This window comes from Rana temporaria, chromosome 9 (assembly GCF_905171775.1).
Source record: "Rana temporaria chromosome 9, aRanTem1.1, whole genome shotgun sequence".
Taxonomy (NCBI): domain Eukaryota; kingdom Metazoa; phylum Chordata; class Amphibia; order Anura; family Ranidae; genus Rana; species Rana temporaria.
Window position 1 is genome coordinate 128,074,233 of NC_053497.1, and position 13,883 is coordinate 128,088,115.

The 13,883-nt window shown below is 44.3% G+C and overlaps 1 protein-coding gene across 5 annotated transcripts in view; it reads left to right on the forward strand.

Annotated features, from left to right (window-relative positions):
* Nucleotides 1-3,308: 3,308 nt before the first annotated feature.
* The window catches only part of ABCA2 (ATP binding cassette subfamily A member 2), a 264,957-nt gene continuing 254,382 nt past the window's right edge, over nt 3,309-13,883 (forward strand). For 2 of the 5 annotated variants that reach the window (XM_040324466.1, XM_040324470.1), the window contains exon 1: nt 3,342-3,753. In XM_040324466.1, coding sequence (XP_040180400.1) covers nt 3,688-3,753 — 66 coding nt within the window. In that variant the 5' untranslated portion in view covers nt 3,342-3,687. Of the gene's footprint in view, nt 3,754-13,883 lie in introns of all 5 variants that reach the window. The other 3 variants (XM_040324468.1, XM_040324469.1, XM_040324471.1) reach the window with 3 other exon arrangements.

Here is a 13,883-nt window from a genome sequence, read left to right on the forward strand (position 1 = left end):
CTGTATTGTAGAGGGGGTCTGTAATGTAGGGGGTCTTTATTGTAGAGGGGGTCTGTAATGTAGGGGGTCTGTATTGTAGAGGGGGTCTGTAATGTAGGGGGTCTTTATTGTAGAGGGGGTCTGTAATGTAGGGGGTCTGTATTGTAGAGGGGGTCTGTAATGTAGGGGGTCTTTATTGTAGAGGGGGTCTGTAATGTAGGGGGTCTGTATTGTAGAGGGGGTCTGTAATGTAGGGGGGATCTGTATTGTAGAGGGGGTCTGTAATGTAGGGGGATCTGTATTGTAGAGGGGGTCTGTAATGTAGGGGGATCTGTATTGTGGAGGGGGTCTTTAATGTAGGGGCTCTGTATTGTAGATGGGGTCTGCACTGTAGGGAGGGGGTCTGCATTGTAGGGAGGGGGGTCTGTACTGTAGGGAGGTCTGTGTAACATGCAGGGGGTCCAGAACTGTTAGGGGGTTGTCTGTGTAACAAACTGTGGGGTGCTGTGTAATGTAAAGGGGTCCAGAGGTGCAGGGTGCTGTGTAATGTAAAGGGGTCCAGAGGTGCGGTGCTGTGTAATGTAAAGGGGTCCAGAGGTAAAAGGTGCTGGACTCCCATATCCCATCATTAACCGCCGCCGCAAAGCGCCCCCCTTCCGGGCTGCTCAGTCTAAAATGCCCGGGCCTATTTTTGTCCCAGACCAGGTCTGGTTCTAAAATTTAGACATGAAATATGAACAAAGCATATCCCTCTATAATGTGTACTGGTCTTGATTAAGAGCACTGTCACTTTTGTCTTCTGCTTCATTCCTCTGCTATCAGCATGAATCGCTTCTGACACGAAAAGAAAAATGGTGACAGGGGAGGGATCTCCAGCTGATTGGCAGCCTCAGCTCTGTTCCTGTGTGAACCTTTTTTCCAATCAGCATTCAGAGCTCCCCTCACTGAGCTCTGCACAGTGTAACTTCAGCTCTCTGCTCCATTTTTTCTGAACTCTCAGAAAAGCTTTATAAATTCAGCACTTTGGCTGTAGAGAAGAGAAGACTGCAGATGGACAGGTACAACTTGGGCTAATTTCACACTGAGGTGCTTTGCAGGTGCAAGGGCTTTCACACTGGAGCGATGTGCTGGCATGATGGTAAAAGAAGTCCTGCTAGCCACTTTGAGGAGCTGTAGAGTAAATACACCACTCTTAACCACTTAAGACGCGGACCAAAATGCAGCTAAAGGACCTTGCCCCTTTTTTGCAATTCAGCACTGCGTCGCTTTAACTGACAATTGCGCGGTCGTGCGATGTGGCCCCCAAACAAAATTGAGGTCCTTTGTTTCCCACAAATAGAGCTTTCTTTTGGTGGTATTTGATCACCTCTGCGTTTTTTATTTTTTGCGCTATAAACAAAAATAGAGCGACAGTTTTGATAAAAAATTCTATATTGTTTGCATTTTTATAAAAAAAAATTTTTTTACTACTAATGGCGGCGATCAGCAATTTTTTTTGTGACTGCGACATTATGGCGGACACTTCGGACAATTTTGACACATTTTTGGGACCATTGTCATTTTCACAGCAAAAAATGCATTTAAAATGCATTGTTTACTGTGGAAATGACAGTTGCAGTTTGGGAGTTAACCACAGGGGGCGCTGAAGGAGTTAGGTTTCACCTAGTGTGTGTTTACAACTGTAGGGGGGTGCGGCTCTATACGGCGCCTGCGCACCGACGTTCGGCTTCTTTCGGCATCTCGTGATGCGATGTATGCGTCGGTCGGATGCCTGCCCAGCCCCGACCATCATACCCGGAAGCGGCGGTGAGAACACATATAGGAAACGGTATGTACGGACGTATTTTTTTTAAAAAAAAATGCCGATTCTAATTGTCATTAATTTCATAAATGCAATGTTAAAAGTTTATTTTTAGGTGAACTTCCACTTTAAAGTGGAGGTTCACCCAAAAAATCTATTTTTAACATTAGATTGAGGCTAATTACGGGAAGCAGAATCGGGTGTTTTTTTTAAATCAATGCAGTACTTACCGTTTTAGAGAGCGATGTTCTCCGCTGCTTCCGGGTACGGTCTTCGGGACTGGGCGTTCCTATTTGATTGACAGAAAGTAGCCGAACGTCGGTGCGCAGGCGCCGTATAGAGCCGCACCGACGTTCGGCAACCCGTGACGCGCTGTATGCGACCGTCGGAAGGCTGTCAATCAAATAGGAACGCCCAGTCCCGAAGATCATACCCGGAAGCGGCGGAGAACATCTATCTCTAAAACGGTAAGTACTGCATTGATTTTAAAAAAAACACCCGATTGTGCTTCCCGTAATTAGCCTCAATCTAATGTTTTTTTCGGGGTGAACCCCGCTTTAAGTGGTTAAATAGAAAACTATCTTTTTACTCCAAAAGCATTTAATTAAAATAAATTTGTTAAAAAAAAAAAAAAATCTGATTTAAATAAATTCATTGATTTTTATCCACCCTGATTTGTGAACAATGTGCAATCAATTTTTGTAAAGTAAATACAAGTAAATAAGAAGTAGCTGAAAAAGGCCGAAGGAGATCAGCAGCACCGAGATACAAAAAAAGGATGGAAAAAAATTGGTGGAAAGGGTACTTTTATTTTTTTTATGATAAAAGAACATGATCATTTTATAAATATATATTATATTATATTATATTGTTTTGTGAGCCTTCTAAATGGGCCATTGATAAAAATGTATATATGTGGGACTGTTTTGACATGTATGAAAGTTGTGTGTCTATTGATTTGATTGAACCTCAGCGGTTTAGTTTACTTGCGGCTAGGGGGCTGTAAAAATAGGTGGTTGGGCCACATTTATGAGTACCCCCCTTAAGTTGCAAATGAAGCTGGACAGGGGTGTGGAAATTCTTCGATATGCAGCATGGCAAATGCGACCTCCGCTGTTGCGCTTGATGGGCAGTGCCACCGACGAACGTGACACATTTAAGTGAATGAGGCTCATAATAAAAATAGAACAGGCTTTCAGGAGGGGGGCACCGCCTAAATGCCTGTCCACCAAGCCTGCACCGATCTGTGATACGCGATCAATATGGGGTTCGCTCTTCATTTGTAATCTAACCTTTAATGTTCTTCTAAAATCTTTAATAATAAAAGTAAAAACAGTGTCAATGATTTCTGATACACAGTGCTTTCATGTCATTGGGTTGGGTTTAGATCCCAGGCACAGGACTTCAGATCCTGAGATGATCCATCGCTTGCAGTCGGCAGCTGTGAGTTTGGTTAATAAATGAGCTCCAGTATGTGCAGAAAAGAGGGGACTGCTCCTTTAAGAGTGGGCGGGGCCTAGACAGACTGGCAGGGAATGTAACTCAATGCAGCAGAGGAGGAGGAGGCAGTAAAAGAGATGAAAACACAGCTGATTGCTATCCAGACCGCAGAACTAGACGGACTGCTGGTCAGTGTGCCACCTCTGGACGCCGTAGCTTAGCCTGGTACTGGGGGGGTCTTTGCTTTCACGGCACGGTCCCCCCCTGAGACCTGATTTTCCCACAATCCATTGTTGTTTTTTGTTGTATACAGCAGACGTGGATCCTGTGTACGCCGAGGAGTGAGATGAACCTGGCTTCACAATCCTGGATGGCCATCGCAGCACCCTCTCACCCCTTTAAATGACCAGCTGGTACAAGAGATCAGAGACCGACCACAGGGGCATCGACAGCCACCGATCCTCGCCATGGGTTTCCTGCACCAGCTGCACCTCCTGCTCTGGAAAAATGTCACCCTAAAACGGAGGAGCCCGGTAAGTGCCCATCTCCCATCAGGATAGATAGAATAAAGTTGCGGTAGGGTGAGCGCAGCCTGGCACTTCGGGGGTTAATGCAGTGTGGTGGAAGAATGGGCCTATCTGGATGATGGGAGACGGTGGACATCTATGTTCGGTGCCATCACTGACATAACATAAGTGCTCCCTGACTCCCGGTGGGTAGTGGGCTCTGGCAGTATCATGATGGTGACCTCACCGGCATGTGACACCCGGCTTATGTTGCAGGTTGACAAATGTCAGCAGCAACAGGGCGCTGCCAGGGAACTGCCAGGGAACTTGCTGCGTCTTTGACCTGGTTTTTCTTACCTGCCATCTTGGCTGTCACTTGCTGGACTGTGTGTGTGGCTTTAAATAAGGGTTCTCCAGCTGGTACCAGTGGTGTGATGGTACCCAGGAATGGAGGACAGTCCTACTGTCTTGTAGACTGAATGCCTTAGATCTGTAGAATCTCTGATACCTTGTCATCTAATGTGACTTACCTGTCCCTCTACAGTCACTTACCTGTGTGTGCCCATCTCTAGTCCATCCCTGAGGTCTCTTCCATCTACTCTGTTCATGCACTGATCTCTATGCCGTCCCTGATCTCTATGCCGTCCCGGATCTCTATGCCGTCCCTGATCTCTATGCCGTCCCTGATCTCTATGCCGTCCCTGATCTCTATGCCGTCCCCGATCTTTATGCCGTCCCCGATCTCTATGCCGTCCCCGATCTCTATGCCGTCCCTGATCTCTATGCCGTCCCTGATCTCTATGCCGTCCCTGATCTTTATGCCGTCCCTGATCTCTATGCCGTCCCTGATCTCTATGCCGTCCCTGATCTCTATGCCGTCCCTGATCTCTATGCCGTCCCTGAGCTTCTACCCCTGTCCCTGAGCTTCTACCCCTGTCCCTGAGCTTCTACCCCCGTCCCTGAGCTTCTACCCCCGTCCCTGAGCTTCTACCCCCGCCCCTGAGCTTCTACCCCCGTCCCTGAGCTTCTACCCCCGTCCCTGAGCTTCTACCCCCATCCCTTATCTCTACCCCGTCCCTTATCTCTACCCGTCCCTTATCTCTTCTTCTTGTATAATCTGATAGTATTCTTTCTTTTACTGCTGTCTCCTACTTCCAATGCTGTCTATTTCATTATTGATGTCTTTTACCTATATGTGCTTTCTACTCCATCCCTATCATCTCTTTTCTGTATGGCTTCTCTACTCCATCTCTGCCGTCTATTACTTGCATAATCCGGTGGCTATTACTCTCTCCTGAATGCTGTTCTTTACTCTCTTACTTGCTCTCTACTGTATCTTTGCAAACTCTTACCTGAGTATGCTATTTTCTAATCCACCCCTTCTGTCTCATACCTGAGCACTTTTCTTTACTCCATCTCTTCTGTCTCATACCTGAACTCTTCTCTTTACTCCATTTCTTCTGTCTCATACCTGAACTCTTCTCTTTACTCCATTTCTTCTGTCTCATACCTGAACACTTCTCTTTACTCCATTTCTTCTGTCTCATACCTGAACTCTTCTCTTTACTCCATTTCTTCTGTCTCATACCTGAACTCTTCTCTTTACTCCATTTCTTCTGTCTCATACCTGAACACTTCTCTTTACTCCATTTCTTCTGTCTCATACCTGAACTCTTCTCTTTACTCCATTTCTTCTGTCTCATACCTGAACTCTTCTCTTTACTCCATTTCTTCTGTCTCATACCTGAACTCTTCTCTTTACTCCATTTCTTCTGTCTCATACCTGAACTCTTCTCTTTACTCCATTTCTTCTGTCTCATACCTGAACTCTTCTCTTTACTCCATTTCTTCTGTCTCATACCTGAACACTTCTCTTTACTCCATTTCTTCTGTCTCATACCTGAACTCTTCTCTTTACTCCATTTCTTCTGTCTCATACCTGAACTCTTCTCTTTACTCCATTTCTTCTGTCTCATACCTGAACACTTCTCTTTACTCCATATCTTCTGTCTCATACCTGAACACTTCTCTTTACTCCATCTCTTCTGTCTCATACCTGAGCACTTCTCTTTACTTCATCTCTTCTGTCTCATACCTGAGCACTTCTCTTTACTCCATCTCTTCTGTCTCATACCTGAACACTTCTCTTTACTCCATATATTCTGTCTCATACCTGAGCACTTCTCTTTACTCCATCTCTTCTGTCTCATACCTGAACACTTCTCTTTACTCCATCTCTTCTGTCTCATACCTGAGCACTTCTCTTTACTTCATCTCTTCTGTCTCATACCTGAGCACTTGTCTTTACTCCATCTCTTCTGTCTCATACCTGAACACTTCTCTTTACTCCATCTCTTCTGTCTCATACCTGAACACTTCTCTTTACTCCATCTCTTCTGTCTCATACCTGAGCACTTCTCTTTACTTCATCTCTTCTGTCTCATACCTGAGCACTTCTCTTTACTCCATCTCTTCTGTCTCATACCTGAACACTTCTCTTTACTCCATATATTCTGTCTCATACCTGAACACTTCTCTTTACTCCATCTCTTATGTCTCATACCTGAGCACTTCTCTTTACTTCATCTCTTCTGTCTCATACCTGAGCACTTCTCTTTACTCCATCTCTTCTGTCTCATACCTGAACACTTCTCTTTACTCCATATATTCTGTCTCATACCTGAGCACTTCTCTTTACTCCATCTCTTCTGTCTCATACCTGAACACTTCTCTTTACTCCATCTCTTCTGTCTCATACCTGAGCACTTCTCTTTACTTCATCTCTTCTGTCTCATACCTGAACACTTCTCTTTACTCCATCTCTTCTGTCTCATACCTGAACACTTCTCTTTACTCCATCTCTTCTGTCTCATACCTGAGCACTTCTCTTTACTTCATCTCTTCTGTCTCATACCTGAGCACTTCTCTTTACTCCATATATTCTGTCTCATACCTGAACACTTCTCTTTACTTCATCTCTTCTGTCTCATACCTGAGCACTTCTCTTTACTCCATCTCTTCTGTCTCATACCTGAACACTTCTCTTTACTCCATATATTCTGTCTCATACCTGAGCACTTCTCTTTACTCCATCTCTTCTGTCTCATACCTGAACACTTCTCTTTACTCCATCTCTTCTGTCTCATACCTGAGCACTTCTCTTTACTTCATCTCTTCTGTCTCATACCTGAGCACTTCTCTTTACTCCATCTCTTCTGTCTCATACCTGAACACTTCTCTTTACTCCATATATTCTCGGTCTCATACCTGAGCACTTCTCTTTACTCCATCTCTTCTGTCTCATACCTGAACACTTCTCTTTACTCCATCTCTTCTGTCTCATACCTGAGCACTTCTCTTTACTTCATCTCTTCTGTCTCATACCTGAACTCTTCTCTTTACTCCACATCTTCTGTCTCATACCTGAGCACTTCTCTTTACTCCACATCTTCTGTCTCATACCTGAGCACTTGTCTTTACTCCATCTCTTCTGTCTCATACCTGAACACTTCTCTTTACTCCATATCTTCTGTCTCATACCTGAGCACTTCTCTTTACTTCATCTCTTCTGTCTCATTCCTGAAAACTTCTCTTTACTTCATCTCTTCTCGCTACTCATCCATGCTGACTGATACTTGAATGCTGCTCTCTAATGCCTTGCACACACGATCGGAATTTCCGATGGAAAAAGTCAGATGGACTTTTTCCATCGGATATTCCGATCGTGTGCAGCCCCATCAGAGTTTTTTCATTGGAAATTCTGATGAATTCCATCAGAGTTTAGATATAGAACATTTTCTGTTTTTTTCGGATGGAATTCCGATGAGATTTGCCCAGGCAAAAGCCTGATCATGTGTGCTCGGCATAATTCATCTCTTCTGTCTCATACCTGAACCCTGCTCTCTACTTCATCCCTGCTGTCTCATACCTGAACCCTGCTCTCTACTCCATCCCTGCTGTCTCATACCTGAACCCTGCTCTCTACTCCATCCCTGCTGTCTCATACATGAACCCTGCTGTCTCATACCTGAACCCTGCTCTCTGCTCCATCTCTGCGCTCTGCTCCATCTCTGCGCTCTACTTCATCTCTGCTCTCTACTCTATCCCTGCTGTCTCATACCTGATTGCTGCTCTCTACTTCATCCCTGCTGTCTCATACCTGAATGTTTGGAGATGGATTTTCGCGCCAAAATAATGTGAAACAATTAATTTAGTAAATAAAATTAAAATTAAAGCTGCTCCCCTAAAAATATAAAAAGGCAATCCCTCATACCTGAACCCTGCTCTCTACTCCATCCCTGCTGTCTCATACCTGAACCCTGCTCTCTACTCCATCCCTGCTGTCTCATACCTGAACCCTGCTCTCTACTCCATCCCTGCTGTCTCATACCTGAACCCTGCTCTCTACTCCATCCCTGCTGTCTCATACCTGAACCCTGCTCTCTGCTCCATCTCTGCGCTCTGCTCCATCTTTGCGCTCTACTTCATCTCTGCTCTCTACTCCATCCCTGCTGTCTCATACCTGATTGCTGCTCTCTACTCCATCTCTGCTCTCTACTCCATCTCTGCTGTCTCATACCGGATTGCTTCTCTGTACTCCATCTCTGCTCTCTACTCTCTACTCCATCTCTGCTCTCTGCTCTCTACTCCATCTCTGCTCTCTACTCCATCCCTGCCCTCCACTCCATCCCTGCCGTCTCATACTCGAACGCTTCTCTTTATTCCATCCCTGCTGTCTGGTACCTGAATACTACTATCCACCCCAATTACTGCTGTCTTATACCTGTATGCTGCTCTCTACTCTAACCCTGCTGTCTCATACCTAAATGCTGCTCTCTACTCCACCCTTGCTGTCTAGTACCTGAATACAAACCTCTACTCCATACCTGTTGTCTCTTACCTGAATGCTGCTCGCTACTTTATCCTTAGTATCTTTTCGTTACCTGCATACCCTTACATGAATGTGTTCCTTGCTAATACATCTCTGCTGTCTTTTACCAATGTGTGTGCTCTCCTCTCCACCCCTGCTCTTACCTGTATACTGTTCTGCATTGTAATGCTATACTGGCTGTGCTTTGCCTGTGTTGTTCCTCTCTACTTTACCCTTGCAGTCTCTTAGCGCTGTGAGTTGCTCTCTGCCACCTTTCTCTTACTTTTTCTGTACTGGCTGTCTCTTACCTTTCTTGTTCTGCTGTGCTCTATTCCATTTCTATATCATTGTATAACACCTCTCCTCTCCCTTACCTGTATATGGGGATCTCTGCTTTCTCTGTTTACCATCTGCTGTTTACTTGCATTTCCTTTGCCAGCAATCTTTTGTCTCCTCATTTGCAGTTGGTATGATTTTCTGTGCCGACTGTCTCTTATCTGTCTCTTTAGGTGCAGCCAGATTCATTCATTTTACTTGTCAATTCCAATACACTTAAATGCTTTCCTAGCTGTCTCTTACATGGGAAATGGACTGTCCTTGTATGCCAGCGTCAGAGCTCTGATGTCATTTCTGTTTGCTGAACACATTTTTGACTGTCTATTACCTATTATACAGTCCTGTCTATTACCTATTATAAAGTCCTGTCTCTTACCTATTATACAGTCCTGTCTCTTACCTGTATACAGTCCTGTCTCTTACCTGTGTATAATCCTGGCTCTGCTGTCTCTTACCTGTATATAATCCTGGCCCTGCTGTCTCTTACCTGTATATAATCCTGGCCCTGCTGTCTCTTACCTTTATATAATCCTGGCCCTGCTGTCTCTTGTATATAATCCTGTCTCTGCTGTCTCTTGCCTTTATATAATCCTGGCCCTGCTGTCTCTTGTATATAATCCTGTCTCTGCTGTCTCTTGCCTTTATATAATCATGGCCCTGCTGTCTCTTGTATTAAATCCTGGCCCTGCTGTCTCTTACCTTTTTATAATCCCGGCCCTGCTGTCTCTTACCTTTATATAATCCTGGCCCTGCTGTCTCTTACCTGTATATAATACTGGCCCTGCTGTCTCTTACCTGTATATAATACTGGCCCTGCTGTCTCTTACCTGTATATAATACTGGCCCTGCTGTCTCTTACCTGTATATAATCCTGGCCCTACTTTCTCTTGTATATAATCCTGGCCCTGCTGTCTCTTACCTGTATATAATACTGGCCCTGCTGTCTCTTACCTGTCCCTGTATATTCTACACTCTCTAATACTTTGCGGTGTCTCTTTGGCTCACTGCTGTCTCTTCTCTGTGTGATCTCGCTCTTTCCTCTTGTGGATCTCTGTCCTCCCTCTCTGCTCTCCCTTCTTACAATCCTGTTATTTGTAAAGTCTGCAGCTGTCTGTTTTCCCCGTGGTGATTGTCTTGTGCTTGTGTAATCTGCTGCAGTCTCCTTTCTGTATCCACTACCACTGCGATCTTATGCCGCGGTCTCTTTACTTATGTCATCAGCTATGCTAAGCTGGCCACACACATTGCAATCTTGACCATACAATCCCTTCATAGTTACAAAGTCTGCAGTGTGAGGGCTACCTAAACAATCTGTCATTCTGTCTAAACACCTAGATCCTGCGCTGCGTTATTCTAATAATAATAATACATTTGGAGGAAATTGTACGGTCAAAGTGTAGCATGCGTGGGCAGCTTTAACCATGTTGTGCCCCTGCCACCTCTGTTAGCAGTACCATCCCTTAACTTTTCTATCAGTGGTATGTCCCCCCCCCCCCCAAAGCCACTCATCGCTCCTCTCTTCTCTTAGTTTCACTGCCTCCTCCCTTAAACTGATCATACACTATACAATCTGATTGTACAAATTTCTTTAGATCTCCCGTCGACTATATAATGCAATAGTCTGCATCATTTGATATAAAATAATAGATTGTTTAGGAGTGTCCTTATTTTGCATACTTTTGGTAAATTTAAAGGAGATTGTACAATCTCTGTACAATCAGATTTTATAGTGTATTGCTATATTTAGCTGTGCCATCCCCTGCCTCCTCTCTTAAGCTTGGTATACAAATACAGTTTTTTTTTTTCGTTCAACCAGCAGGTTGAATGAAAAAACTGGGATGTTGGTGCAAGGATCTCTCCCGCCGAGACATTGTATTCTGACATGTTTAGCATGCTTGTTATACTCGCTGTGGAACCAAAGGGGTTAATCCTTGGCATTGTGTAAAAAGGCTGTTTGATCCTGTCTGCTCTGATTTTTCCCCTTCTTCCACTGTCCCCAATCCATCTGCTGATAGAACAGAGCCTTAGGAGGCACTCTGCACATGCTCAGTTTGGTGTGTATTGCTAGATAGTTTTTGTTTTGGACGGGTGCATGTGATCATATACTGATTTTACTGTTGTGGGTTTAGTGACACTTTAACAATAACTATAGAGCGTGAGAGCCTACTAGACTAGATATGAATTGAACAGATTGTTTAGGTAGTCTTAGATTTACAACATAGTTCAAGAGTCTACCTAAACAATCTGTTCCATATGCAGTCTAGTAGGCTCTCACACGCTATAGTTATTGTTAAAGTGTGACAGTAAAATCAGTCTGTATATGCAGTAAAGCATGTTTGTTATGCTCACTGTGGAACCTAAGGGCTTAATCTTCTGCATTGTGTAAAAAGGCTGTTTGATCCTGTCTGCTCTGATTTTCTCCTTCCACTGTCTCCAATCAATCTGCTAATAGAACAGAGCCCTATGAGGCACTCTGCACATGATCAGTTTGCTGTGTATTTCTAGGATAGCGTTTTTTATTTTTGTTCTGTGAGGGGGATAGTCCAGCACAGGGCCAATCAGCACTGTCTAGACAGAAGGTCAGGGGTCATGCAGCCTCATAGGACAATCAGAGGAGAATGAAAACTCCTCCTACAAGCTTTAACCAGACAGAAGTCACAAGACTTGTATATACTGCTGATGAGAAAAGGTATTTAGCAGTTTGTTTACTAAAATAATTGCATTTCCGTGTTCTGCGTACTGTGGAAGACCAGATATAGTGAATGCAGGGTCCTGGGTTTAGTATCACTTTAAATCTACAGCAGATTGTACAATCGGATTGTACTTTGTGTGACCAATGTGCCAGCTGCTGCTTCCTATCTAAGCCATGCTAGCTCCTCCTATAGCAGTGCTGCTCCTGTCATCTGTTTAGCTGCACTATTTCCTTCCACCCCTTCTAGATCACCACGCACGTCACAATCTGATTGCTTCTTTAGATTTACCATATCTGTCGCCCTCTGTATTATGAGAGCACCTACAGAAGATTTCAGGAACTAAACACACAATATACACGATGGAAGCACAGATGTGATCGATAATGTAGGATTGCAAGTTACGACAGTATCTTAACTATTGATCAACATCTACTTCCTTCAGCATTTGGCATACCATTCAAATAGATTGATACTTCCTATCGGAAAAAAAAGTAATCATTTATCAAAGTGCCATAAGGCTGCTTAGGGAAGCAAATCATTTTATTGACCATCGCAAGTTTCTGTAAGGCATCTTTCATAGGCTTCACACCTAAAAATAGGTTGTTTATCTGCGTTTTTACCGCTCCCCCGACTGCCTACCTAAAATCTGATGTGGCAGCCAATGGCACATGCCGCAGCCATCTCGGTCAAACTCCTCCATTGAAGTCAATGATGCTGTAGCTCGTGGCGCAGTTTTCACTGCAAAATCCCTCTTCAGCTGGAAACAAAATAACCATTCAGGAGGCAGCAGTTTCGCCTCCTGAATGCAAACAAGATGCCTCTGATGTGCAAAGCACCACGGATCGCCTTTCAGGGAGGCTGCAGGAATTGTGAACGTGAAAGAGGCCTTAATACTTGGGAATGTTTCTGGTTTATTTTTTATTTGAAATTTTGTTTAAAGTGTTCCCCTCCCATTTCTATGTTTTGGTGAGCACTCAGTAATATATGTCTGTGTCTGTCACCTTGAGAGAGGAGGTCTGTGTACCCTGGAAACATTGGTGTTCCTGATCTGGGACTTCAGTAACCGGTCATCTTAGAAGTTCATTGGTGTTTCCGATATGGGACTTCAGTAACCGGTCATCTTAGGCCCCGTACACACGGTCGGACAAAACCGGTGAGAATGGTCCGACGGACCGTTTTCATCGGTTCACCGCTGAAGTGGTCTGATGGTCTGATGTGTGTACACACCATCAGTTCAAAATCCGATCGGGTCAGAACACGGTGACGTAAAACACACGACGTGCTGATAAAAACGAAGTTCAATGCTTCCAAGCATGCGTCGACTTGATTCTGAGCATGCGCGGGTTTTGAACCGATGCTTTTCTGTACTAACCATTGATTTGGTCCGATGGGGCAGCGGTCCATCGGTTCGGTTTTGAAGCATGTTTTAAAATTTTGAACCAAAGGAAAACAGACCGATAGCCTATACACACGGTCGGTTTGGTCCGATGAAAATGAACTTCGGTTCATTCTCATCGGACCAAACCGACCGTGTGTACGGGGCCTTAGAAGTTCATTGGTGTTTCCGATATGGGACTTCAGTAACCGGTCATCTTAGAAGTTCATTGGTGTTTCCGATATGGGACTTCAGTAACCGGTCATCTTGGAAGTTTATTGGTGTTCCTGATATGGGACTTCAGTAACTGGTCATCTTAGAAGTTCATTGGTGTTTCCGATATGGGACTTCAGTAACCGGTCATCTTAGAAGTTCATTGGTGTTTCCGATATGGGACTTCAGTAACCAGTCATCTTAGAAGTTCATTGGTGTTTCCGATATGGGACTTCAGTAACCGGTCATCTTAGAAGTTCATTAGTGTTTCCGATATGGGACTTCAGTAACCGGTCATCTTAGAAGTTCATTGGTGTTTCCGATATGGGACTTCAGTAACCGGTCATCTTGGAAGTTCATTGGTGTTCCCAATATGGGACTTCAGTAACCGGTCATCTTAGAAGTTCAATGGTGTTACCTGTATGGGACTTCAGCAAACGGTCATCTTAGAAGTTCATTGGTGTTCCTGATATGGGACTTTAGCAACCGGTCATCTTAGAAGTTCATTGGTGTTCCTGATCTGGGACTTCAGTAACTGGTCATCTTAGAAGCTCTTTTGTGTTCCTGATCTGGGACTTCAGTAACCGTTCATCTTAGACGTCCAGTTGAAGTGCTGGCTTTGTTCTACGGCTGGATTTGCATGTTGTCACTGTTCAGCCCCATAGGCGGG